Raw genomic sequence first — 23460 nt, 5'->3', positions numbered from 1 at the left:
CAGCAAGGGGCAGGCCTGGGCTTACGGCTCAGCAGATGAATCCAGGGGTGTGGACTTGCAAGGACTCTGGAGGGCTCTAGCTTCCCTGTCATTTTAAAGATGGAGAAACACAGGCCTGGAGAAAGGAAGAAATAAACCCAGGGAATGCGATAGATGGCACTGTGCTGGCAGGAGCAGGAAGACCAAGGCTGTGACATTCCAGGGAGTGCGACTGGAGTGAAGCGAGTGACCACAAAACACTGAACGTAAGCCCTGAGGCTTTGCCACTTGCTGGCATCAAGGACTCTGCAGTGTTGAGCCAAGAGGATGGACTTTGGAGCCAGACTTTCTGGGTCTATAATCATTCAGTGTCTGTCTCCTCCTCTAAAATGGGGACGGTGGGAAATTCTGACACACGCTTCAACACAGATGCACCCTGAAGACATTATGCTAAGTGAAATGAGCGAGCCAGGCACGAAAGGGATGGGACTGGGGCCTCTGTGCGTCCCCCTGAGGGACAACGGTCTCTTGGCCACCCGCCCTGATCCCGCAGGAGCCAGGCGGGCCCAGCCCTGAGACGGGCCGCCCGCCGCCCGCAATTGGACTAAAGAGTGTCCCAGGCGTCCATGCCGCCCAATGGGGCACCGCGGTCGGGGGGCGTAGCCGCAGGGGCGTGGTCTGAGGTCCGAGACCCGAGTCCTGGCACTGGAGTTTGCTGACTCCCTCTGGTTTCCGGTCTGGTCGGTCGGTCCCCGCTATGGGCCTGGAGCTGTACCTGGACCTGCTGTCCCAGCCCTGCCGCGCTGTTTACATCTTCGCCAAGAAGAACGACATTCCCTTCGAGCTGCGCATCGTGGATCTGATTAAAGGTAGGTCCAGCCTCGGGTTTGGGGAACCGAAAAGTCAGGAAGGGGACAGGTAGGCATACATAGCTTAGGTAATTTCTCCCGGCGCCACCTTCTTCCTGGGGCCATTGCTGGTCTGGTTTGGAGACCGAACAGAGAAAGGTGAGCCAGCAGGGAGATCCAAGAGTCGGGGCTCCCCAAAACTCTGCTCGGTCTCACGGAATAGACCACGGGGTTCCCCTGAGGCCGAATAAAGGGGTGGGCATCATGAAGAGAAGCCAGACCGGAGGACAAAAACGGGCGCAGCTGGGTGCAGGGGCACACGCCTGTAGTCCCAGCAACTCGAGAGGCTGGGGTGGGAGGATCGCTTGAGCCCAGGAATTCCAGGCCGCAGTGCACGATGATGGTGCCCTTGAATAGCCACTGCACTCCCGTCAGGGCAATCTAGCGAGACCCCGTCTTAAAAAAAAAAAATTAAAAAACAAAATGAAAGCAGGTGTGACCTCGGCCTAGGGAAAGGCGGGATGAGAGAGGTCAAGGGTGCCAAGTGTAGAGACTGGGACAGCGTCAAGTCCCTTCTTTATGGCCCAGCTGCTGAGATTCTGCAACAGCAAACAGCTCAGGACGTGACTTTCCACCCCTGCCCTCTGCACTCGTCCAGTCTGCATTGGAGTCCCTCTTTGTCCCTTCCTTCCTCTGTTCCTCCTGTTTTGCCTCTGACCTTGTCCTTGTCCTCCTTTTTTTTTGAGACAGAGTCTTGCTTTTGCTTTGTTGCAGTGCAGTGGCATAGATCTCGAATCACTGCAACCACCGCCTCCCGGGTTCAAGCAATTCTCCTGCTTCAGCCTCCTGAGTAGCTAGATTACAAATGTGTGCCACTATGTCTGGCTAATTTTTTTGTATTTTTAACAGAGATGGGATTTCACAATTTTGGTCAGGCTGTTCTCGAACTCCTGACATCAAATGATCTGCCGGCTTAGCCTCCCAAAGTGCTGGGATTACAGGCATGAGCCAGTGTGCCTGGCCCAAGGCATTTTGTTTATTTGTTTGTTTGTTTTTGAGACGGAGTCTCGCTCTGTCACCCAGGCTGGAGTGCAGTGGCAGGATCACAGCTCACTGCAACCTCTGCCACCCGAAACCTTGTCCTCTGCCTCTTGTTCCTGCTGGGGAGGTAGGTTGCCCCAGGCTGCTGATGCTGGAAGCAGCAGGGGGACCCTGGGGCTTGGTGAGCCCTACACCCTGTTTTGTTTCTCTAGCATGCCTCCAAGGCCCTTGAGGACTCAGCTGGCAGTCCCAGGCCCAGGCCCAGTGCAGGGTGGGGTAGTAGGAGGGGTTGGAAGCAGAATCCAGGTATGGCTGGTGGGGCAAGTAAGGCGACTGACTCTACTTGGCTAAGCCTTCTGCCCAGGGCTCCCACTCCATGGCTGGCCCTCTGCCTGAAACTTCTCCACATAATCTCTTCTGCAAACTGCCCACTGTCCTGCGAAAGGACTTCCTCTGCAGAGTGTGGAGCAGAGGAAAGGGAATGGGGGACAAGAGGACATCCAAGCTGGTTGTCAAATGTAGTGGTGCAGAGGGAAATGTGTTTTCCCAGGAGACAGAGGAGGGTTTTCCTGGTGAAGGAACAGTCTGAAGGGAGGGTGAAGAGAGGGTAGCAGGCTGGGCACGGTGGCTCACACCTGTAATCCCAGCACTTTGGGAGGCCGAAGTAGGAAGATTATTTGAGGCCAGTAGTTCAAGACCAGCCTGGGCAACATAGTGAGACCCCAACTGTAAGGGGAATAAAAGGTTGGGGCATGGGGGGTGGTAGCAGGTATGCTACACACAGCTCCACAGTGCCCAGGGCAGGGTGAACAAAGGGACATGGTGGGGCCAGTAGAAGTTGCTTCTAAGTAGGTAGATACCAGAAAAAGACCACTTCTCTGTGTTTCATGACCCTGCCTTAGAGTTAATGGTGGAAGGGACAAGGTAGTAAGTCAGTCCCCTCAGGTGACCTATCGTGCAGCTTGGGGTGCTCTGATTGTGAGTTCATGAAGCTGGCAATAGTGGAAAGAGGAGATGGGTAGGGTGCATGCAAAGGTCCAGGAACCACACCCTGCACAGTGAGCTCTGTTGCAGAGGGGCAGCCTGTGGGAGGAGGCTGTGCCTACAGGACTTAGCAAGGGGTGTTGTCTATTTTGTACCAGCCGGTGGAGTGGTCTCCTCCTCCTCCCACAGGAGCCCTTCCAGTCTTTGCCAACCAGGAGTGCAGACTGGTGGGAAGAAGAGCTGTGAAACTGGGGCCAGAGCATTGCAGGGAGGGGCACAGGCCATGGCGGGCTCAGCGTTCTCCTCCCACCACCCACCATGCTGGACTCTTCCCAGGTCAGCACTTAAGCGATGCCTTTGCCCAGGTGAACCCCCTCAAGAAGGTGCCAGCCTTGAAGGACGGGGACTTCACCTTGACGGAGAGGTAATTGGGACCCTAGGACTGCTGCCAGGCCTGCTGGAACCATCCTGTTCTAACCCTCTATTTCATAGACAAGGAAACTAAAGTCTTCAGAGGCAGAGAGTCTCTGTGCCCCGCATCCTGCAGAGAGTCAGTACTGGACCCCAGGCCCTTGCCTTCCTGCTACTCCAGTTCACCCTGATGATTAGAAAAGCAAATATCTACTTTACTTCCACACCAGTGCTTTGGTTGCTGGTGAGTGGTGAGAGTATCCTTGAGACAGGGTAGGCCAGAGGACGATGGCAGCTTTGCCCACCATGGGGCAGGCCTCTGGCCAAGCTTGTGTGGCGATGGCTCAGTGGCATCTGGGCTGCCCGGTGGCTCCATCTCTGGGCTGCAGCTTCCCGGGATGGGTCTTCCCCATGGAAGAGCCACCAGATATGGACGTCTTACATCACAGCTGGTCCCAAGAAGTTGAATCCTCTTCAGGAAAGGCCAGTCTTTCCCCAGTTCTGCCCCTTTTGTCACCAGAGTCACCCTTCCCATAACAAGGAGAACCTGGAGTTTGTGCTTTAAAGCTCATCTCTGAAATCTCAGGATGGACGCACCTCCGATGAATTCCTCTGACATTCTGCCAGGGCCCTTCTTCCTCCCTGGTGCCCCAGGTGTCCTGAGTCCTTGTGTCACTCAGCATTGTGACCCCCAGGTACCAGCCAGAGTCAATGTGCAATCTCTGCATTTCTCTGTCACTACTCTCACCTTCAGGTCTGTGGCTCACAGAGACCTGCAGCCCTCCTCAGAGGTGGCTTGAACAACTGGCTGGGAGCAAAAGGAGCTCCTGGGCACCCTGCACAGACAATGGAGTTGTTAAGCTGGGACACGCGTGTAGCCCCAGCTTAAAAGAGAATATAGGCCAGTGGCAGATACAGAGGTTTTCTGCCCTTTTGGCCTGCATGCCCAACCTTTGGGAAACCCCAAGTTCCTGAAAGCTTTTCTGTGTCTCCAAATGGACACATCCTGTGTCCTTCCAGATCCATGCTCATCTCATCACCATGGCGGCCCTCAAAACCCAGGGAAGGAGGAGAGTGCCAGGGGGCCTTGTCTGTTCTGTTGTTCTAGGATCCTGCAGCTGCAGGAGTGCTTCCTGAGTGGTACTTTAGGAAGCCAAACTACCCCAGTCAGCTTAGATAGGAGCTGATTCTTGGCAGAAAGAATGATAGAAAGAACAAAGGGACACGGAAGCCTTTTTGAACAGTCAGGCCATCAGAGGCTGGTCGGAATCCCAGCGGATGAGAGTGGATACCGAATGGAAAGAACTGAGCTTCTTTAAAGCTCAGCTTTGATGCCCCGTTCTCCTGGAAGCTCTCTCTGGTTCTCTGATCAGAAACTGTCTCTAAACATTTGGCAAGACATTCTGTTGTGGGATTTTGCCTGGTGGTAGGAAAAGCTTGGGTATTAGCCTCAGAAAGATTCTCAGCTCTGCCATTAAGAGCTGTGTGCCCTAGGGCAAGTCTCTGCCTTTCTAAGCCTGGTTTTCTTCTCTGGAAAATGAGGCTAATACTTTGGCAAATTGTCAGAAAGGTTAAAGAAGTGTGCTGGGCACAGTGGTTCATGCCTGTAATGCCAGCGCTTTGGGATGCCAAGGCTGGAGGATTGCTTGAGGATAGGAATTTAAGACCAGCCTGGCAATACAGTGAGATCCCATCTCTACAAAAAAGAAAAAAGGTAGCCAGGCATGGTGGTGCACTCCTATAGAAATTGAAGCTGCAGTGAGCTGAGACTGCACCACTGCACTCCAGCATGGGTGACTGAGGAAGACCTTGTCTCCAAAAAAAAAAAAAAAAAAAAAAGGCCAGGTGCGGTTGCTTATACGTGTAATCACAGCACTTTGGGAGGCCGAGGCGGGCAGATCACAAGGTCAGGAGTTCGAGACCATCCTGGCTAATATGGTGAAACCCCATCTCTACTAAAAATACAAAAAATTAGCCAGGCATGGTGGCACGCACCTGTAGTTCCAGCTACTTGGGAGACTGAGGCAGGAGAATCACTTGAACCCGGGAGGTGGAGGTTGCAGTGAGCCAAGATCGCACCACTGCACTCCAGCCTGAGCGACAGAGCGAGACTCCGTATCAAAAAAAAAAAAAAAAAGCGACTATGTATGAAATACCCAGCACAGTGCCCTTCCCTTACCCATTATGACCCCCACACCCACAGTGTGGCCATCCTGCTCTACCTGACGCGCAAATATAAGGTCCCTGACTACTGGTACCCTCAGGACTTGCAGGCCCGTGCCCGTGTGGATGAGTACCTGGCATGGCAGCACACGACTCTGCGGAGAAGCTGCCTCCGGGCCTTGTGGCATAAGGTGAGGCTTGGAGTGTTGGGGGCGGCAGCGAGAGCATTCCCCAAAGGTGCTCAGGCACCAGTCTCTTCTTTTCAGTTTTGGATTATTTCTACTGACCTGTCTTTGCCTTCACAGATTCTTTCCTCTGTTGTGCCAAATTGCTATTAAGCCCATCCAATACATTCTTTGTTTGAGATATGTATTTTTCAGCTCTGGAAATTCCATTTGGTTGTTTTTTAGAATTTCCACTTCTCTAATGAAATTCACCATCTCTTCATCCATTTTATCTGTCTTTTCTTGTAAATTCTTTAACATATTTATCACTGTTACCTAAAAATCTTTGTCAACTAATTTCAACACGTAGGTGTTCTGTGGGTCTGGTTTTTTTGTTTTGTTTTGTTTTTGAGACGGGGTCTCACTCTGTCACCCAGGCTGAGTGCAATGGTGCGATCTCAGCTCACTGCAACCTCCACCTCCCAGGCTCAAGCAATTCTCCTGCCTCAGCCTCCTGCGTAGCTGGGATTACAGGCACCCACCAGCACACCTGGCTAACTTTTGTATTTGTAGTGGAGACCGGGTTTCACCATGTTGGCCAGGACGGTTTCGAACTCTCCACCTGAAGTGATTCATCCTCCTTGGCCTCCCAAAGTGTTGGGATTACAGGCATGAGCCACTATACCCAGCCTACGGGTCTATTTCTATTGATTGTTTTTTTCTCCCTCTTGATTATGGGTCACATTTGCCTGCTTCTTTGCATGTCTCATGATGTATTATTATTATTTTTAATTTTTTTTCAGACGGACTCTCACTCCATTGTCCAGGCTGGCGTGCAATGGCACGATCTTGGCTCACTGCAACCTCTGCCTCCTGGGTTCAAGCGATTCTCCCACCTCAGCCTCCCAAGTAGCTAGAATTACAGGCACCTGCCATCATGCCTGGCTAATTTTTGTATTTTTGTAGAGACAGGGTTTCACCATGTTGGCCAGGCTGGTCTTGAACTCCTGACCTCAGGTAATCCTCCCATCTCGGCCTCCCAAAGTGCTGGGATTGTAGGCATGAGCCACCATGCCTGGCTTCATGATGTATTCTTATGTGCCAGACATTATGATAAAAGAAGAGCAGAGATTAAATTGCATAATAAACACCCCCAAGAAAGGGCTTGCACTTCCCTGTGTCAGGTAGCCAGGATGTGAGGCTGTTCTCTTCTAAGCTAATCAGGAGGTGGGCTGGGTTGCAGGTTTAGTTGGTTTCAGTTTATCTTTGGTTTCAGATATCTTGAATGTGATATCAGGTCACTAGCTCAGTCTAGCATGGCTTTGGAATCTAATCACCAACTACGATGTTGCCTATAAGATCTCTCTGCTTTTCATCCCTGCCCCCAGTTCCCAAACTGCTGCTCAGTCGGAAAAGCCCATGCCTGTGACAGTCTTTCTCCCAGCCTGCTTGGGCTCAAGGAAATGAAATTGGAATGAAAGTAGCTCATCTAGGAACGGCTTATGCCTCTCTGGAATTTAGTTCATTTAGTCAAGTGCTATCCGATAGAAGTATAAAGTGAGCCACATACGTAATTTTAAATTTTCTAGTAGGCACATTTAAAAAGTAAAGAGTCTGGGCACAGTGGCTCATGCCTATAATCCTAGCACTTTGGGAGGCCAAGGCAGTGGATCACCTGAGGTCAGGAGTTCGAGACCAGCCTGGTCAACATGGGGAAACCTTGTCTCTACTAAAAACACAAAAATTAGCCAGGCTTGGTGGCCTGTGCCTATAATCCCAGCTACTCAGGATGCTGAGGCAGGAGAATCGCTTGAACCCAGCAGGCAAAGTTGGCAGTGCACAGAGATGGTGCCACTTCACTCTAGCCTGGGTGACAGAGCTGAACACCGTCTCAAAAGAAAAAAAAAAGTAAAAGGAAATTGATATATTTTACTTAACCCAATGTGTTGAGAATATTATCATTTTGGCCAACAAGTACAAGAAAAGATGCTTGGCCGGGCGTGGTGGCTCACGCCTGAAATTCCAGCACTTTGGGAGGCCGAGGCAGGCAGATCACAAGGTCAGGAGATTGAGACCATCCTGGCTAACACGGTGAAACCCCATCTCTACTAAAAATACAAAAAAAATTAGCTGGGCGTGGTGGCGGGCACCTGTAGTCCCAGCTAATCGGGAGGCTGAGGCAGGAGAATGGCGTGAACCCAGGAGGCGGAGCTTGCAGTGAGCCGAGATCGCCCCACTGCACTTCAGCCTGGGCAAGAGAGCAAGACTCAGTCTCAAAAAAAAAAAGAAAAGAAAAGAAAAGATGCTCAGCATCACTAATCATTAGGGAAATGCAAATCAAAACTAACTCCCTACCCCACTAACTCCTGACTTTGCCTGCCCAATCCCCAGGTGATGTTCCCTGTTTTCCTGGGTGAGCCAGTATCTCCCCAGACACTGGCAGCCACCCTGGCAGAGTTGGATGTGACCCTGCAGTTGCTCGAGGACAAGTTCCTCCAGAACAAGGCCTTCCTTACTGGTCCTCACATCTCCTTAGCTGACCTCGTAGCCATCACGGAGCTGATGCATGTGAGTGCTGTGGGCAGGTGGACCCACTAGGCAGGAGGCCCTGGCTAGTTGCTGAAGTCCTGCTTATGCTGCCACACTGGGCTATGGCACTGTGCTTAAGTGTGTGTGCAAACCCCTCCTGGAGATCTGTGGTCCCCAAATCAGATGCTGCCCATCCCTGCCCTCACAACCATCCATCCCCAGTCTGTACCCTTTTCCCCACAGCCCGTGGGTGCTGGCTGCCAAGTCTTCGAAGGCCGACCCAAGCTGGCCACATGGCGGCAGCGCGTGGAGGCAGCAGTGGGGGAGGACCTCTTCCAGGAGGCCCATGAGGTCATTCTGAAGGCCAAGGACTTCCCACCTGCAGACCCCACCGTAAAGCAGAAGCTGATGCCCTGGGTGCTGGCCATGATCCGGTGAGCTGGGAAACCTCACCCTTGCACTGTCCTCAGCAGTCCACAAAGCATTTTCATTTCTAATGGCCCATGGGAGCCAGGCCCAGAAAGCAGGAATGGCTTGCCTAAGACTTGCCCAAGTCCCAGAGCGCCTCACCTCCCAAAGCCACCATCCCCACCCTGTCTTCCACAGCCGCCTGAAAGCCACAATGAGAATGATGCACACTGAGGCCTTGTGTCTTTTAATCACTGCATTTCATTTTGATTTTGGATAATAAACCTGGGCTCAGCCTGAGCCTCTGCTTCTAACTCTAATGTGTGATTTATTTGACTTTCCTCTGTCCCAGACCTGGTCATGGTCTCTATCCAAAAGACAATCCCCCTTCCCAGGCCGTGTGGGTCAGCTTCCCCCTGATGTTTGCCAAGACTGAAATTAATAAATGTGGCTGAGGCCGGGTGCAGTGGCTCATGCCTGTAATCCCAGCACTTTGGGAGGCCGGGGCAGGGGGAATCACGAGGTCAGGAGATCAAGACCATCCTGGCTAACACGGTGAAACCCCGTCTCTACTAAAAATACAAAAAATTAGCCGGGCGTGGTGGTGGGTGCCTGTAGTCCCAGCTACTCGGAAGGCTGAGGCAGGAGAATGGCCTGAACCCAGGAGGAGGACCTTGCAATGAGCTGAGATCGCGCCACTGCACTCCAGTCTGGGCAACCGAGCAAGACTCCATCTCAAAAAAAAAAAAAAAAAATGTGGCTGAGTGTGGTAGCTCATGCTTATAATCCTAGTACTTTGGGAGGTCCAGGTTGGGGGGATTGCTTGAGTCCAGGAGTTCAAAACAAATTTTTTTTTTTTTTGACAAAGTGTCTTGCTCTGTTGCCCAGGCTGGAGGGCAATGGCATGATCACAGCTCACTGCAACCTCCGCCTTCCAAGTTCAAGTGATTCTCTTGCCTCAGTCTCCCCAGAAGCTGGGATTATAGGCACGCACTATCACACCTGGCTAATTTTTGTATTTTTAGTAGAAACAGGGTTTCACCGTGTTGTCCAGGCTGGTGTCAAACTCTGTACCTCAACTGATCTGCGCGCCTCCACCTCCGAAAGTGCTGGGATTACCGTGAGCCACTGTGCCTGGCTCCCCAAAAAAATATTTTTTCAGAGATGGGGTCTCACTCTGTTGCCCAGGCTGGAGTGCAGTGGCACAGTCATGGCTCACTGCAGCCTTGACATCCCAGGCTCAAGCAATATTCCCACCTCAGCCTCCTAAGAAGCTGGGACAACAGGTGCACCCCACCACGCCCAGCTAATTTCTTTTTTATTTTTGTAGAGACAGGGTCTTGCCATGTTGCCCAGGCTAGCCCTGCACTCTTGTGCTCAAGAGATGCTCCCGCCTCTACCTCCCAAAGTGCTGGGATTACGGGTGCCAAGACACCACACACAGCCAAAAGAAATTTTTTTTTTTTAATTAGTCAGGCGTGGTGATGCATGCCTGTAGTTCTAGCTACTCGGGAGGCTGAGGTGGGAGGATTGCTTGAGCCCAGGAGTTCAAGGCTGCAGTGAGCTCTGATTGAGCCATAGCACTCCAGCCTGGGGCAACAGGACAAGATCCTGTCTCTAAAAACACACAAAGAAACCCAAAACAAAACAAAACAAAACATTTCCTGTAGCCTTCTAATTATCAGAGAAAGTAGTTTATCTGACCACTCAGGGCCCAGCAGCATCCCACATTTCTTGGCCGTAAGCATGGTGACCTAACAGTCAGCTGAGTTAGCCTCCCAGGACATGACCCTTACTGGTTTTTGGATTTTGTGTGTGTGTGTGTTTTGTTTTTTGTTTTTTTTGAGAAGGAGTTTTGCTCTTTTTGCCCAGGCTGGAGTTCAGTGGCGAAATCTCAGCTCACCACAACCTCTGCCTCCCGGGTTAAAGTGATTCTCCTGCCTCAGCCTTCTGAGTAGCTGGGATTACAGGCATGCACCACCACGCCCAGCTAATTTTGTATTTGTAGTAGAGACAGGGTTTCTCCATGTTGGTCAGGCTGGTCTCGAACTCCCAACCACAGGTGATCTGCCTGCCTCGGCCTCCCAAAGTGCTGGAATTACAGGCATAAGCCACTGCGCTGGGCCGACTCTGTTTTTGCTTTGTTTTCTTTTGCTTGTTTTTTTGCTATTTTTTTGAGACAGTCTCGCTTTGTCGCCCAGGCTGGTGTGCAGTAGAGCAATTTCGGCTCACTGCAAGCTCCGCCTCCCGGGTTCACGCCATTCTCCTGCCTCAGCCTCCCGAGTAGCGGGGACTACAGGCGCCCACCACCATGTCCGGCTAGTTTTTTGTATTTTTAGTAGAGACGGAGTTTCACCGTGTTAGTCAGGATGGTCTCGATCTCCTGACCTCATAATCCGCCCGCCTCGGCCTCCCAAAGTGCTGGGATTACAGGCGTGAGCCACCGCGCCCTGCCCGACTCTTACTGTTAATCACTAGTTTTGCATTTCTCTTGAGGAACTGGTCAGGAGGAGAAAACCTAGACAGCAGCTCTCCTGGTCAAGACCCAGTCATTCAGAAGCCTAAATGGCCTGCCTAGGTGTTTGGCTTTAAACTGTTAGCAGGAATGGAGTGCTCTGATTGTGTTTTAGAATAATATTCCGGGCCTACTACCCCTGCGCACCGGTCCTGGCCCAGGGCTAGCTCCTTGGTGAGAAACTCAAAGAAGTGGGCACTGTGGCTGCGGTTGTCCTCGGCGGTGCCCACTACGCCGATGGAGGAGACGGACAGCTGCGCGCAGGGCTCGGTGGACCCGCTCAGCGCCATGGCCAGGCCCGGCCGTACCGTCACGTTCACAAGCTGAGGGGAACATGAAAAGTTTTACCCGAAGCTGGAGCCGGTCGGGCTACGTCTGGGGTCCCGACCCGAGCGCGCGAAAGCCGAAACGCGCAGTGTTCGCGGGGACAGGGATCCCAGTACAGGCCGAGGTCCCTGAAGGTCACGTCCGGGTCATGACTGGGGAGGGCGACAAGGGAAAGACGTGCGGAGGGGGAGCCGCGGGATCGTGAAGCACGGAAAGTCAGAGCTTGGCCTGCGGAATGGGGTGTGGGGTGGTCCCTGGGGAAAGGGATCGGGGTCGCTGTTGCGGAGGCAGAGCAGGGACAAGGCCGGACCCCTGGCCCACCAACTTCCCCTCGCCCAGTGCTGCCCGGCCCACGCTCACGTCTGCAGGTTTGCCCAAGATGGAGGCAGCGACGGCGCACAGCCGTTTCTCCAGCCCCGCGGGCACTCGGTTGGCGGGGAAATTCGTGTGCAGCTCTAGGAACGGCATGGGGGGCAGAGTAACGGAAACAGCTCTGGCGGAAAAAAGCTGGAGATACCCAAGGCTCGCGGACCGGAGAGGAGGGGCGAGGCGCTAAAACAACCTGGCTTCTCATTGGCTGGACAGAGACTCAGCGCTCCCCGATTGGCTGCCTAGGGTACCTTCCCACTTCTGCAAACAAAAGTCACGTGTGCCGGCTCTGATTTCCGGAAATCCCGTCGTCTCGGCCCTACGCGTAGCCCCACCCACTACAAGTCTTTAACCCGGTAGTGGCCCCACCTTGTCTCTTCCCTGACCCTCCTGCTTGGCGTCTGGTGGACTTCCCTGTCCTCAAGCTTTCCGCGGTGTGGTTGCCTGGTTCCTAGCCCTATTAAAGGTCTGAACACCCCTAACACACAGACACACACACACCTGTAGGGGTCTTCCCCAAGTTCGACCCTAATAACCAATGCAAAGTGAGTTTAAAATTTTTTTTAATGATTTGCCACCATTTCGAAGTCAGGCAATTTCATGTTCAGTATGGAAATCTGCGCTTCTCTTGGGCAGTCAGGAGATGTGGTTATACGTTGCGGACGCGGGTGGGGCTGGGCAGGGACCGTTGGGTTCACAACATTTCCCGTCCCCGCCTGGTCCCCATTGACTGCCTATGTAGCCTCTTGTGCCGGTGGTGAGCCACTGTCCACCAGGGGGTGGCAAAATATGTTATTTAAAACATGGAAATCCGTTGGTGTGGCTTAAACATGAGTCTGTGGTTAGTGTGGCAAAATCACTTGAATTGTACATTTTAAATATGATTGAAATTATGGTCAGGCAAAGTGGCTGACACCTGTAATCTCAGCACTTTGGGAGGCCAAGAAGAGAGGATTGCTTGAGCCCAGGAGTTCAAGACCAGGCTAGGCAACATAGCAAGATTCCCTTCGTTGTTTTCTACAAAAAAAAGAAAAAAAAAAAAAAAAAGAATCCCAGGAGGATCGCTTGAGCCCAGGAGATCTAGGCTGCAGTGAGCTATGACTCATTTTTTTCCTGTCTCTGTCTGATGGGTTTCTCTTATTTTTCTTTCTTTGTTTTTGAGACAGTCTCGCTCTAAGTGGAGCTTGAGTGCAGTGGTATGATCTCAGCTCACTGCAACCTCCGCCTCCCAGGTTCAAGTGATTCTCCTGTCTCAGCCTCCTGAGTGTGCCACCGCACCCAACTAATTTTTGTATTTTTAATATAGACGGGGTTTCATCATGTTGCCCAGGCTGGTCTCAAACTCCTGACCTCAAGTGATCTGCCCACCTTGGCCTCCCAAAATGCTGGGATTACAGGGGTGAGCCACCATACCAGGCCTCTCTTAAGGGTTTCTAAGAGCGTCTTAAAGAACATTACCTCCTTCTGACATATCTTTTACCAAGATCCTTCCCGGTTTTTTGCTTGTTTTATGTTTAATCCATTTTTTCTTACACAACATGTCCTTGTATATGTTTTTTTGTTTGTTTGTTTTTTGAGACAGAGTTTTGCTCTTGTTGCCAAGGCTGGAGTTCAATGGCGTGATCTCAGCTGACTGCCATCTCCGCCTCCCAGATTCAAGCAATTCTCCTGACTCAGCCTCCCGAGTAGCTGGGATTACAGGCATGCGCCACCATACCCAGCTAATTTTGTATTTTTAGTAGAGACGGGGTTTCTCCATGTTGGTCACACTGGTCTCAAACTCCCGATCTCAGCTGATCTGCCTGCCTCAGCCTCCCAAAGTGCTGGGATTACAGGTGTGCGCTACCGCAGCTGGCATGTAGTGGTTGTTTCTTTGTTGAGTTCTCCCACTGTTCTGAGGGTTAGAAAGTCCTTTCATACCAAGACATCAGACAAACGTTAATTGAAATGTCTCCTCACTTCTTCCTAGTTTGACTTTTTTCACTTCATACCTCTCCATCTACGAATTATGTATGTAGCAAAGTGAGGGTTTGTTTATTTTCTCCCCCTAAAGGCAAGATTCCCAGGCAACCTGGAGTATGCAAAAGAGCATAGGATTAACTGCTCATAGCTCTGGAATTAAGGCATATTAGGGGAATCCTTCCTTGGCTCTGGTCCTTGGTTTCCCTCCTATGAAACAAGTTGGGTGAATTAGGCAGTATCTGGCATTCCAGGATTTGGTCTCAGGTCTAAACAGGATTTTGTAAAGTGAAAGCAGCATCCCTTGGCATCTTGGGAGGTGTCCCTGCCCTCCATGGCTCACCTTCTGCCACATGGCCCAGCAGCAGCTACTCTGCAAGGCCATGTGCTGCCATGACAGGTACTCATCCCCACGGGTGCGGGCCTGCAGGTCCTGGGGGTACCAGTGGTCAGGTGCTTTGTACATGCAGTTCATACACAGCAAGCTAGCCACACTGGGGGGACATAAGAGGGGCAGAAGACATGCCCTGAACACTCTTCAGCCATTTTCTGGGGCATTTTCACTATCCCCATGATGCAGAGGAGGGATGTGAGGCTTAGACAGGTTAGGTAACTGCCCAGGGTCACACAGCCCTACACGGGGCCAGACTATCATCTCAACTAACGGCAGCAAGGAAGAAACAAAATGTCATGAACTTCAGCAGGGGCTCACGGAAGGCTTCCAGGAGGAAGGGGCACCCAGTGTGAGTCTGAAGAATGAGAGCAAGTTGGATATCTCCCCAACATATCCAAAGCGTGGACAGGGCCAGGAGCAAGGCCAGCAGGGAGAGAGCCTTCCAGGTGACATGGCAGCATTGCTCCCCACCCTGTCCCATCTCCCGTTCACCTATGGTGAAGGGTTGTGCAGTCTGACCCCCAGAGCTCATCATGCCTCTATGGGTGTTGGACCATCCAGTGATCCCAGGCTCTGAATGTGAATCCAGCTCCACCACGGAGGCACTATGTGGCCTCGGTAAAGGACGCCACCATGCGGCCACCAACCTGGAGGCTGGTTTTGGCTTTCATTTTTCCCACCCACCTCCAACCCTTCAGCAAACCCTGCAGTTAGATTTCAAGAAAAGTCAGAACTGACCACAATCCCCACCAACCCTGCGCCACCACCACCTTGGTCTGGGGCTCCAGCGCTGCATGCCAGATGACTGCAATGGCTTTCTCACCCCTGCCAGGGGGATCCTTTACGACGTAAGTCAGATCACAGTTCTCCTCTGCTCAAAACCCTCCAGCGACTCAATCCACCTGCGGTAAGAGCCAACGCCTTCCCAGTGTCCCATGCTCCCCTCTGTCGTGACCTCCTGCTCTTCCTGCTCACTGCACCCACCCTGGCGCGTTGCTCTCCAGTCTGAACCCCATGCATTGTCCCACCTGGAGCCTTCGCCCTCACTCTTCCCTCCAGCCAGAACACCCTTCCCCTCATGCCTTGCACATTCCTACAGCTCCCTGCTCAGATGCCACCTCCTCCAGGGAGTCTTCCCTCAACATCCTCATAATGACACACACCCGCACTCTTACCCTGTTTATTTTTTCCATGGCATCCATCAACATCCGATATGTTACACGTTTACATGGGTTACTGTCAGCTCCCCCTTCTATTAATGGAATGTGAGCTCCATGAGGAGAAGGGCGTAGACACGTTCGCTGCTCAAGCCTCAGGGCTTAAATGGGGTCTGGCCCTGGTGGATGTTTAGCAAATAGCCACTGAAGCTCGCTGAGTGGTCCCTCGACTCTCCAGGGAAACAGCACTTGCCCCACAGGATTTGTGGGCAAAATGGTAGCACTAAGATGCCTGGTACAGCCGCTCCTCGAAACTTAGCACTCTCCTTTTTTCAGAGGGCAAGGCTGGCAGTAAGGAGGCCCGGAAGCAGACTGGGCCCTGTGGCCTTGTGCAAGTCCCTCCCCTCCTCCCGCCTCAGTTTCCTCACTTGTACAATGCAGGAGGAGACTTCTATAACCCTCTCAACACTGGGCACCTCTGCCTGCCTCAGCCCATTCTTCACCCTGGGGCTGGTGCAGGGCCCACAGTCCATGATCCAAGCCATCAACAGTGAACAGACAGCCGACTGGCCCCACAAGGCCCAGCGGCAGCCCAGGGACCGGTTACCTCTCAGCCAAGGTGAAGTCTCCATCCTTCAAGGCCCGGCACCTTCCTCAGGGGATTCACCTGGGCAAAGGCATCGCTGTGCTGCTGGCCTGCAGGAGAGATCAGAGAGGTGAATGGGGACAACCCAGAGTTCTCTGAGGTCTCTGCCCACCCCCACTCCAAACTCCCAGCAGCAGCTTTCTGAGGCCCCTATCTGGGAGGCATCAGGGAAGAGGAAGCCTCTCTGTTAGTCACTGTGTCACAGACCTTGACCCCATCAGAGGGCCACCTTTCCTGTGTCCAGCTCCTTGAAGCATGGCTCAAGGACAATTCCCTGGAGCTGCAATTCACACCCCACCCCCAGCCAGTTCCATCCATAGGTCAGACCCCTCCAGCCTCCTCCCTGGGCTCTAGGCTTGCCCCCTCTGATTCAGCTTCCTATCCCAGCTGGGGACTTAGGCCCTACTGGCCAGGCTGGGTGACCTGTCAATACCCCAGAGTCCCAGCCAAACATGTTCCCAACCCTCAGACCAACCTCATTCTTGCTGGGAATCCCTGCCCCATTCAGCCACTCAGCCCCCAGTGGCTCAGCTCTTCTTCCTTTCTTATGCCAAACTCTCAAGGCTCCCTCCTCACTGGGGGTTCCCAGGTCTGACTCACTTTAGCACTCTAGGCCAGTGCTAGAGGCCGCATTAGGTGCCTGGTGTTTGGATCAGAGGGCATCAGTCAAGCCAGGCTCCAGTCTGATCATAGGCCTACATGTGGGCCTCTTTGGCCTTCTACTGAATGGACATGCACACCCCTGCCCATTCTCCCTCCACAGACTGCTTCTGTGTCCAGCCCCTGTTCTGTAGCAGGTGACTCAAGCTGGTTGTACCAAGGGCAGCAGTTGGGAAGTGTCAGCTGAGCAGGTTCCTCCTTCTGGCCTGCCCAGGGGGCTCTGGCTCTGCTCTCTGCCCTACTGCTCAGTTATAGCCCTGCCTCCTCCACTGAATTCTGCTCCAGCTGCATCTCTGTATGCCAGCCAGACCAGCAAACGCTGGAGCTCAGGGTGAGGGTGCTGGCCTCCCCCAGTGCCCTGCCACAGGGCCCTCCAGCCTCTAGCCTCTAGGAGCAGCCCCTTCAGCTGGGTGAGAAGCCCCATGGGATAGAGCAAGTCAGATGCAGGAAAAGAAAAGGCAGAAGAATGTCAAGAAATACATAAAAGTGGAAGAGACCCAGGGCCAGACATGGTGGTGCATGTCTGTAATCTCAACACTTTAGAAGGAGGAGGCAGGAGGATCACTTGAGCTCAGGAGTTCAAGGTCAGCCTGGTCTACATGGCAAAATCCCATCTCCACAAATACCAAAAAAAAAAAGAAATTGCTGGATGTGGTTGTGTGCCTGTAGTCCCAACTACTCTACTTGAGAGGAGGAAGTGGGAGGATCACTTGAGCCTGAGAGGTCAAGGCTGCAGTGAGCCGGGATCATGCCACTGCCCTCTACCTGGGCTGCAGAGTGAGACCGTGTCAAAAAAAAAAAAAAAAAGGCAAGAAGGGAAGAGACCCAGGGAGAGGTAAACAAGGACTACTCCACTTAGGAAACAAGGAGGTAGTTTCATTGTTTTTTCCAAGCACATGGGGTGAAGATATTCTAGCCCCACTCCATTTCCCTGCCCTCCTGCTGCATCTGCTCTGCCGCCTCTTAACCTGTATTTTGAAGAATGCTTTGTATTCACTAAGCAAAGATGAAGCCTCTTTTAAAATAAACAACCAGCAGGGCATGACAGCTGATGCCTGTAATCCCAGCACTTTGGGAGGCCAAGGAAAGAGGATCGCCTGAGCTCAGGAGTTTGAGACCTGCCTGGGCAACACAGGAAGACCGCCTCTCAATAATAATAATAATAATAATAATAATAATAATAATAATAATAATAATAATAAATTGGCCAGGCATATCGGTGGGCACCTGTAGTCCCAGCTACTTGAGGGGCTGAGATGGGAGGATCGCTTGAGCCTGGAAGGTCGAGGCTGCAGTGAGCCATGATTGTGCCACTGCACTCCAGCCTGAGTGACAGAGTTAGCTCCTGTCTCCAAAAAGTAAAAATAATAACATAGATAATTATGTAATAGTTTCCACACCGGAGAGTCTGATTTTTCATGTTAGTCTGCATTCTTGGCCCGACTGCAAAGCAGCGGGGACAGGTGGGGATCCGCAGCCAATATCCCCTGGGCCTGCCTGCCCAGCCCAGCTTTGGTCAGCTCCACTTTGCGAAGCTCGAAGGGGATGCCGTTCTTGGTGAAGATGTAGACTGCACGGCAGGGCTGGGACAGCAGGTCCAGGTACAGCTCCAGACCCATGGCGAGGGCGATGGGGTGGGGCGAGGTAGGGCAGACCTAAACCTAGGGAACGGGCCCTGGGAACAAGCCTGGGGACAGGCCCAGGAAAAGGAACCGTGGGCAGGAACGGCTGGTTGGGGGCAGCGGGCAGGAACGGCTGGGTCACCAAGCCTGCAGCGGTGCACCTCACTAGGAGCCTGGAGCCCGGCCACGCCCTCCTTGCTCAAAGGTTGGCTCCGGAGAACTTTGGGCCAATCAATGGTGCGTCTGCTCTCTCCTTTCTGGGATCCTAGGCTGGGGGTATCTTTCTCTCTAAAAGGGAAGAGGAGAGAGGAGGTGCAGCAGCCTTCTTACCCAGTGCCTGGCCCAGTGCCCAGGATGGAGGCCAGAGGGGAAGGGTGGCTGGCTGCCTGCAAGGCTGCCAGCCCCACACCTCATGAAGGAATGAGCTGTTTCTCCCCAGTCCTGAGGGTCATATTTATTACACTCCAGCTAATGCTTCCCACAGATGGCTAAGGCCCTGTAAGGCCTATCCAGAGGTTTCCAACAGTGCCTGGCATTGCACAGAACTTTCTACCCACTATTCAAGTGCAACTCTAGGGCTTTTGATGCCTGTGGCTGTGACACTCCCATTTCCCAAGGGAGCCTCCCAAGGCAGGAAAACCCTATTCCCGAATCCAAGATTCAGAGAAAGACCATTGGCAAGAGGATGGTTACTGGAAAACTTGAGAATAGCTTTGCTTCTCTGGTTCCCCATGGTTCCCACCTGCCGCCTTTTTTGAGATAGAGTCTCACTTTGTTGCTCAGGCTGGAGTGCAGTGGGATGATCATGGCTCAGTGCAGCCTCGACCTCCAGGGCTCAAGTGATGAAGTGATCATCTCACCTCAGCCTCCCAAGTAGCTGGGACCACAGGCATCACATCTGGCTAGTTTTTAAATTGTCTTTTTTTTTTTTTTTTTTTTTTTGAGACAGGGTCTCACCATGTTGCCCAGGCTGGTCTCCAACTCCTGGGCTCAAGTGGTCTTCCTGCTTCAGACTCCTGAAGTGTTGAGATTACAGGCATGAGCCACTGCACCCAATCCCATGGTCCCCATTTAAGACCTATCCCCCCGCAGAAGAGTGCCTTCCTGGCCTAGTGCTCCAGCTCTCTCCAGACTGAGAGGGGCCACATTCTCCTGCCCCTTCAGTTGCCCACCCCTTTTCACAAGTCACCTTTGGCCAGGATTACTGCAATATCCAATCTCCTTGCTTCCTCCCTGGCTGCCTTCCAGCAGCAGCCAGAATATTATTCTTTTTTTTTTTTTTTTTTTTTTTGAGATGGAGTCTCGCTCTGTTGCCCAGGCTGGAATGAGTGGCGCAATCTCGGCTCACTGCAAGCTCCGACTCCCGGGTTTACGCCATTCTCCTGCCCCAGCCTCCTGAGTAGCTGGGACTACAGGCGCCCACCACCACGCCCGGATAATTTTTTGTATTTTTAGTAGAGACGGGGTTTCACCGTCTCAGCCAGGATGGTCTCGATCTCCTGACCTCGTGATCTGCCCGCCTCCACCTCCCAAAGTGCTGGGATTACAGGCGTGAGCCACCGTGCCCAGCCCGGAATATTATTCTAAAACACAATCGGAGCACTCCATTCCTGCTAACAGTTTAAAGCCAAGCACCTAGGCATGCCATTTAGGCTTCTAAATGACTGGGTCTTGACCAGGAGAGCTGCTGTCTAGGTTTTCTCCTCCTGACTAGTTCCTCAAGAGAAATGCAAAACCAGTGATTAACAGTAAGAGTCGGGCCGGGCGTGGGCCGGCCTCTCTGGTGTTGCTGGAAATCCTTGGTATTCCTTGACTTGTAGACTTGTTTTAAAATGTACCTGGGATTTTGGCTTTATTCAGGTATGGTGAGGCCACAGATGAGAGGTGATAGCCATTTAAAAGATAGTTTGTTACTCACAGTTCCCAAGACAATAGGGGGGACATGCCACACATGCAGGGCCATGGGGAAGCACCAGGGTCAGTCAGGTGGCGGAATGAGTGAGGGCAAAAGGTGGACAAAAGGCTTTACTGTGTTTTTTGCAAGAAGGCAAGACAGGGTAAACAGACTTAGGACTGGCTAGTTTGAATAATTGTGATGGGCTCTGGGTTATAGGAGTGGTCCCTTGTTACCTGGTACCTGTCCCTGGAGTGATTTGGGGCAGGAACCTGCTGAAAGGTGGCTGGTAAAGTTATGTTGGAGATACGAATCGGTTGATTGGCCCATCAAAGGCACACCATAAGCAAATCATTTATTCTCTGTAGGAATTAGCTGGCCCAGGGAGGGGCAGTCTCTCCTGGATCAGTAAGGCCTCAAGATGTCAAAGCAATCTGGGCATGGTGGCTGAGGCCTCTAATCCCAGCACTTTGGAAGTCTGAGGAGGGAGGATCACTTGAGCCCAGAAGTTCGAGGCCAGCCTGGGCAGCATAGTGAGACTGTCTCTACAAAAAGTTTAAAAATTAGCAGGGCATAGTAGTAGTTCCAGCTACTCTGAGGGCTGAGGTGGGAGGATCACTTGAGCCCAGGAGGCCGGGGATGCAGCGAGCCATGATCGCACCACTGCACTCCAGCCTGCACTCAACAAAGCGAGATTCTGTCTCAAAACAACAACAGCAACAACAACAAAAGAAGTTAATAGCTTAGCTTCTGCTGTATTCCAAAATTGTTGCACCCTGCACACACTGACAGCCTCAAAAGGAGGAGTTTGTGTGATCATTGGTGGATAAGGCTGGTCTGTGTAAATCCATTGGGACAAATAGTGCCTAAGCTGCACCTGTTAAAGAACAAGCTAAACACTCTCCATCAAACAAAAGAGGTGCATTCATTCTGCTGTACTGACCTTGTCCCAGCAATGGGATGTGTGTTTAATAGGATATGGGGAAATGTGCTCAGACCTGTTCCTTTCAGCTTATTCATTCCTATTCTTATCTATGTTCTTATCCCCGTTTGTAGATCCCTCGTTATGAATCTGGCTCTTATCTCCATAGCCACCAACTCAGCTTTGAATATCTGAAACTTCTAGGAAAGTCTGCAGCAGGGGAAATGAAGGAATTAAAGACATGTCACCCCAAATATGCTGCTTTGGAGTATTAATTATTTTGAGTTGAAGGCACTTGAGAAATAGCACATGCAGGAAAGACTCTCTGACCTGCCCTTTTCTATCTAAGAATAGGCCACACAATTTCCCATAAGAAAGCACCCTCCCTTTACCAGGAAGAAAAGAACATTGTCATCACAAGTGACTGTGAATCAAGGTTCCAATGGATCTGTATAAACACACGACTAAAAATAATCCTTATCTTCTAATTTTGCCCCGCATGTATGTCCTACTCCCTTCTCCACAATTTACTGCCTATAATCCAAACCCCTTTGTCTTGTCTTTTTTTTTTTTTTTTTTTTTTTTTTTGAGGCAGAGTCTTGCTCTGTCGCCCAGGTTGGAGTGCAGTGGCGCGATCTCCACTCACTGCAAGCTCCGCCTCCTGGGTTCATGCCATTCTCCTGCCTCAGCCTCCTGAGTAGCTGGGACTACAGGTGCCCGCCACCGCACCTGGCTAATTTTTTTGTATTTTTAGTAGAGATGGGGTTTCACCGATTTAGCCAGGATGGTCTCAATCTCCTGAACTTGTGATCTGCCCACCTTGGCCTCCCAAAGTGCTGGGATTATAGGCATGAGCCACCGCACCCGTCCTTGTCTTAAAAAAAAAAAAAGTATTGTTTTTCTACTTTAGTCACTTCTTTAGGCCTTCATTCTCTTGTGAAAGTACCCATGTACACTGAAAATTTAGCAAAACTTAAATGATTTTCTTCTGTTAATCTGTCTTATTTCAGTTTTATTCTTAGGCCCAGATCTCCAGAGACCCTAGGAATGTAGAGGAGAATTTTTTTCCTCCCCAATAATAGCATGGCATACAGCATAGATCCCTGCTTGTTTAGGTGAACTTTAATCGCTTTCTAAAACTTTCTATGACATTCTTCATAAAGATCATGCAGGCCAGGTGAGGTAGCTCATGCCTGTAGTCCCAGCTACTTGGGAGGCTGAGGTGGGAGGATCACTTGAGCCCAGGAGGTCAAGGCTGCAGTGAGCCACAATCGTGCCACTGTACTTCAGCCTGGATGACAGAGCAAGATCCTGTCTATAAGTTTTTTCTTTTTTAAGTAATGCATGTTTCAGCTCAGACTTATTCCGTGGTGAGATATATGTATTATATGTGTGTATGTATATATGTACATATGTATGATTGCAAATGATATCTGTTGCATTTTACATATTGAAGGAAATATCTTCTTGAAAATATTATAAATTTGTGTCAATGTTGCTACTGCTCAAAACCCATTTCAGAATTGGTAGTCTACTTACATTCAAAATGAGTGGGGTGGCCGGGCGCGGTGGCTCATGCCTGTAGTCCCAACACTTTAGGAGGCTGAGGTGGGCAGGTCACTTGAGCCAGGAGTCTAAGACCAGCCTGGCCAACATGGCAAAACCCCGTCTCTACTAAAAATACAAAAATTAGCAGGGCATGGTGGCGCATGCCTGTAATCCCGACTACTCGGGAGGCTGAGGCACGAACTTGGGAGGCAGAGGTAGCAGTGAGCCAAGATCACACCACTACACTCCAGCCTGGGCAACAGAGCAAGACTCTGTCTCAAAACAAACAAACAAAACCAAACCAAACAAAAAAATACAACATAAAGGAGTCACCCAGAAGGAGGGTGATGCGAAGACACATAGGGGAATGCCAGAACAGAGGCAAAGATTGGAGTGATGGGTGTTAGATTAATCATGGTCTTTACGTCCTGTACTTTATCATGCTTTGACATTTTTTAAGTTTATTTTACATTTTTGTAGAGACGGGGTCTCACTCTGCCAGGCTGGAGTGCAGTGGCCCAATCTCAGCTCACTGCAACCTCTGCCTCCTGGGCTCCAGTGATCCTCCCGCTTCAGCCTCCTGAGCAGTTGGGACTAACAGACACGTGCCAATGCCTAGCTAAGTTTTTTTGAATTTTTGGTAAAGACGGGGTTTCATCATGTTGCCCAGGCTGGTCTCAAACTCCTGGGCTCAAGCAGTCTGCCTGCCTTGACCTCCCAAAGTATTGGGATTACAGGTATGAGCCACCATGCCCGGCCCAGTTTTTACAAATATTTTAAAAATTATGTCTTACAGTGGACCTATAAGTGTCAGAACTCTCATCTCATTTGACAGCAAGGATACCAGGACTCAAAGTAGTTAATGGCATACTTGAGGTCAGGAGCTAATGAATGACAGAGTCAGGATTTAAATTCAGGGT

The 23460-nt window shown here is 51.4% G+C and overlaps 2 protein-coding genes and 1 pseudogene across 10 annotated transcripts; 1 reads left to right on the top strand and 2 right to left on the bottom strand.

Moving 5' to 3' along the window:
- The first annotated feature begins 483 nt into the window (after positions 1 to 483).
- Positions 484 to 8841, top strand: LOC101149517 (glutathione S-transferase theta-1). Of its 9 annotated transcripts, none has more exons than XM_004063167.5 (5): positions 510 to 848; positions 3189 to 3276; positions 5467 to 5617; positions 7982 to 8158; positions 8363 to 8841. In XM_004063167.5, the coding sequence occupies exons 1-5, from the start codon at positions 737 to 739 to the stop codon at positions 8555 to 8557; spliced, it is 723 nt and encodes a 240-aa protein (XP_004063215.1). In that variant the 5' UTR covers positions 510 to 736; the 3' UTR covers positions 8558 to 8841. The 9 variants fall into 9 exon arrangements, with proteins under 9 accessions (XP_055231120.1, XP_004063215.1, XP_018874231.2 ...); XM_019018686.4 differs by lacking the exon at positions 5467 to 5617 and adding an exon at positions 1887 to 1995 and having other exon boundaries at positions 650 to 848; XM_019018677.4 differs by having other exon boundaries at positions 652 to 848; positions 3042 to 3276.
- An 89-nt stretch (positions 8842 to 8930) lies between these two features.
- Positions 8931 to 11906, bottom strand: LOC109024612 (D-dopachrome decarboxylase-like). The gene is made up of 2 exons (XM_019018687.4): positions 11730 to 11906; positions 8931 to 11365 (listed from the first exon to the last, which is right to left on the bottom strand). The coding sequence occupies exons 1-2, from the start codon at positions 11835 to 11837 to the stop codon at positions 11102 to 11104; spliced, it is 372 nt and encodes a 123-aa protein (XP_018874232.3). The 5' UTR covers positions 11838 to 11906; the 3' UTR covers positions 8931 to 11101.
- Positions 11907 to 13785: 1879 nt separating this feature from the next.
- On the bottom strand, positions 13786 to 18173 carry LOC115931964 (glutathione S-transferase theta-3-like; annotated as a pseudogene).
- Positions 18174 to 23460: the final 5287 nt, after the last annotated feature.

This window comes from Gorilla gorilla, chromosome 23 (assembly GCF_029281585.2).
Source record: "Gorilla gorilla gorilla isolate KB3781 chromosome 23, NHGRI_mGorGor1-v2.1_pri, whole genome shotgun sequence".
Lineage (NCBI taxonomy): Eukaryota > Metazoa > Chordata > Mammalia > Primates > Hominidae > Gorilla > Gorilla gorilla.
The sequence above is the reverse complement of the archived record's forward strand: the minus strand, read 5'-3'. Positions and strand labels throughout refer to the sequence as shown.